Source organism: Myotis myotis, unplaced genomic scaffold (genome assembly GCF_014108235.1).
Source record: "Myotis myotis isolate mMyoMyo1 unplaced genomic scaffold, mMyoMyo1.p scaffold_m19_p_1, whole genome shotgun sequence".
NCBI classification, from domain to species: domain Eukaryota; kingdom Metazoa; phylum Chordata; class Mammalia; order Chiroptera; family Vespertilionidae; genus Myotis; species Myotis myotis.
The window spans coordinates 151,473,994-151,476,175 of record NW_023416313.1 but is presented as its reverse complement, the minus strand read 5'-3'; the positions used below and the strand labels follow the sequence as shown (position 1 = coordinate 151,476,175).

At 41.9% G+C, this 2,182-nt stretch overlaps 1 protein-coding gene across 1 annotated transcript; it reads right to left on the bottom strand.

Moving 5' to 3' along the window:
* Positions 1-776: 776 nt before the first annotated feature.
* Positions 777-1,754, bottom strand: LOC118674234 (olfactory receptor 4Q3-like). The gene has a single exon (XM_036345795.1). It carries the CDS (start codon positions 1,719-1,721, stop codon positions 777-779), a length of 945 nt encoding a protein of 314 aa, XP_036201688.1. The 5' UTR covers positions 1,722-1,754.
* Between the last annotated feature and the right edge of the window lie 428 nt (positions 1,755-2,182).

Here is a 2,182-nt window from a genome sequence, read left to right as displayed (position 1 = left end):
TTAGGTTATCAACTTTCCCTCACCATAATTCCACTCGAAGAAAACCTTGAAATGAAATGGGGTGCCTCTTTTAGAGCAGAATACTAAAAAGCTGCCATCAACCAATACTCCCAGACTCCCTTTTTCACACACAAACTTTGTGAGTTGTTCAACTGCATTTCTAAAACTTGGCACAATACAGAACACAATTCTTGGGTGAACATTCCTGTACAGGGAGTTAGTGATGTTTTTAGGCTTCGTTAGAGACAAGACAAAAGGGAGTCACACTGCTTCTGAAAAGACTCTGATGAGACATCAGAAGGAACTTCCTGACACCAAACCCTGGATTCTTAAACCCTGGAGAGCAGGACACCAAAGGAAATGTAATATCTTCTTTCACTTGAATAGAGTTTAAAAGTAAAATGAGTTAAATAAAGAAAGACGGGTGCCCGGCTAGCTCAGTCGGTAGAGCATGAGACTCTTAAATAAAGGAAGACTACTAATAGGCAAAGGATAGAAGAGTTGATCTTTCAAAGCATCCTCTTGCCTCTAGTATTCGATTAATTACTGCTATTTTTTGTAGGGCAGTAAGCACTCCTCTATTCCCTGCTTAATATTCAACACCTGAGACAGTCACCTATATCTCCAACTATAATCAAGAGCAATAATTTTATGCTGGTTTCTCTTTTCTACCAAAGTCACCAAATTGATTTTTATGCATGTACTCAGGCACAGGATGAGTTAAGAGTGTCCCAAGAAAGAGTATGGTTTCTAAATCATCGCTTCCTGCTCATCCTTTAACAGGGCAGCAAGCAGGACGCTACATGCTTTTTGCTCAGCTTCATCATGGCTGTCTTCATATCAGCGTTTCTGAGTGTGTAGATGAGGGGGTTCAGCATAGGTGTGATCACCGTGTAAAAGATGGAGAACACCTTATCCACAGAGAGGCTGCAGAAAGGCCTCAGGTAGATGAATACACAGGGCACGAAGATCAGACTGACCACTGTTAAGTGGGAGGCACAGGTAGAGAGTGCCTTGCTCTGGCCCTGGCGGAGGCGAGTTCTCAGGGTGATGAGGATGACAGCATAAGAGAAGAGCAAGACCAAGAAACAGACAAGAGACAGCAGACCACTGTTTGAGACCATCAGTACCTCTACCACATATGTGTCCATGCAGGCTAGCTTGATGACCTGTGGGACATCACAGTAGAAGTTGTCCAGTTCATTGGGGCCACAGAAGGGGAGTTGGATGACCAGTATGACCTGTGTGATAGAGTGGATAAAGCCCCCACACCAGCAGGCGAAAACCAACTGAAAGCGGAGTTGGCAGTTCATGACTGTTAGGTAGTGCAAAGGATTACATATGGCAACATACCTATCATAGGCCATGACTGTCAGCAGAAACATCTCCGTGGCTCCCAGAAAGTGCAGGAAGTAGATTTGAGCTAGGCATCCTGGAAAAGAGATGGTCTTGCCCTGCCGTAGAAAATCCCCTAACATCTTGGGCACAGTAACACAGCTCAGGCATAGGTCAATGAAGGACAGATGGCCCAAAAAATAGTACATAGGATATTGGAGTAAGTGGGCATCAGCTCGCACTGTTACCACTATCAAGAGGTTTCCCAGGACAATGGCTATGTAAAACGACAAAAATAAGAAGAAGAGAAATAGCTGCAGCTCCCACGAGGATGATAAGCCCAGAAGAACAAACTCTGTCACCTCTGAATTGTTTTCTGTTTTCATTAAGTCAAGAATACCAAGTGACCTAGAAGAATTAAATTGGAACAAGAGAGGCTCAAGTTAGACAAAAGGGGGGAAAGTCATCAAATTTCGAATCTGGTGTTTGTAAATCATATTCTAAGACCGAAAACTTAACTTCTGTGAGGTAGGAAATGTACATTTCTGTATAAATAGAAGGAGGAATATTTTGTATCCCTTCCAACTTTTTATTCCTGCAATACCTTTAAATTGTATTTACAACACACTAGGAAGGCAGACAATGACCTGGGCATGAGGTGATGATAGCATAAAAATAATTTCATTTTTTAAATAGATAGAATCATATTCTTTAAGGACAAGAGTTCTGGAATGAAGTATCTGGATCCAATGCTTGATTCTAATGCACCAATGGAGTGACCTCAGGCAAGGAATTAAACCTCAGTTTTATTCTTTGTTTATTCAGTCTAATACAGGGATAATAGTAT

What these genes read in the sequence shown, in the direction of transcription:
- LOC118674234 (XM_036345795.1), bottom strand. Translation starts at nt 1,721, where the DNA reads ATGAAAACAGAAAACAATTCAGAGGTGACAGAGTTTGTTCTTCTGGGC.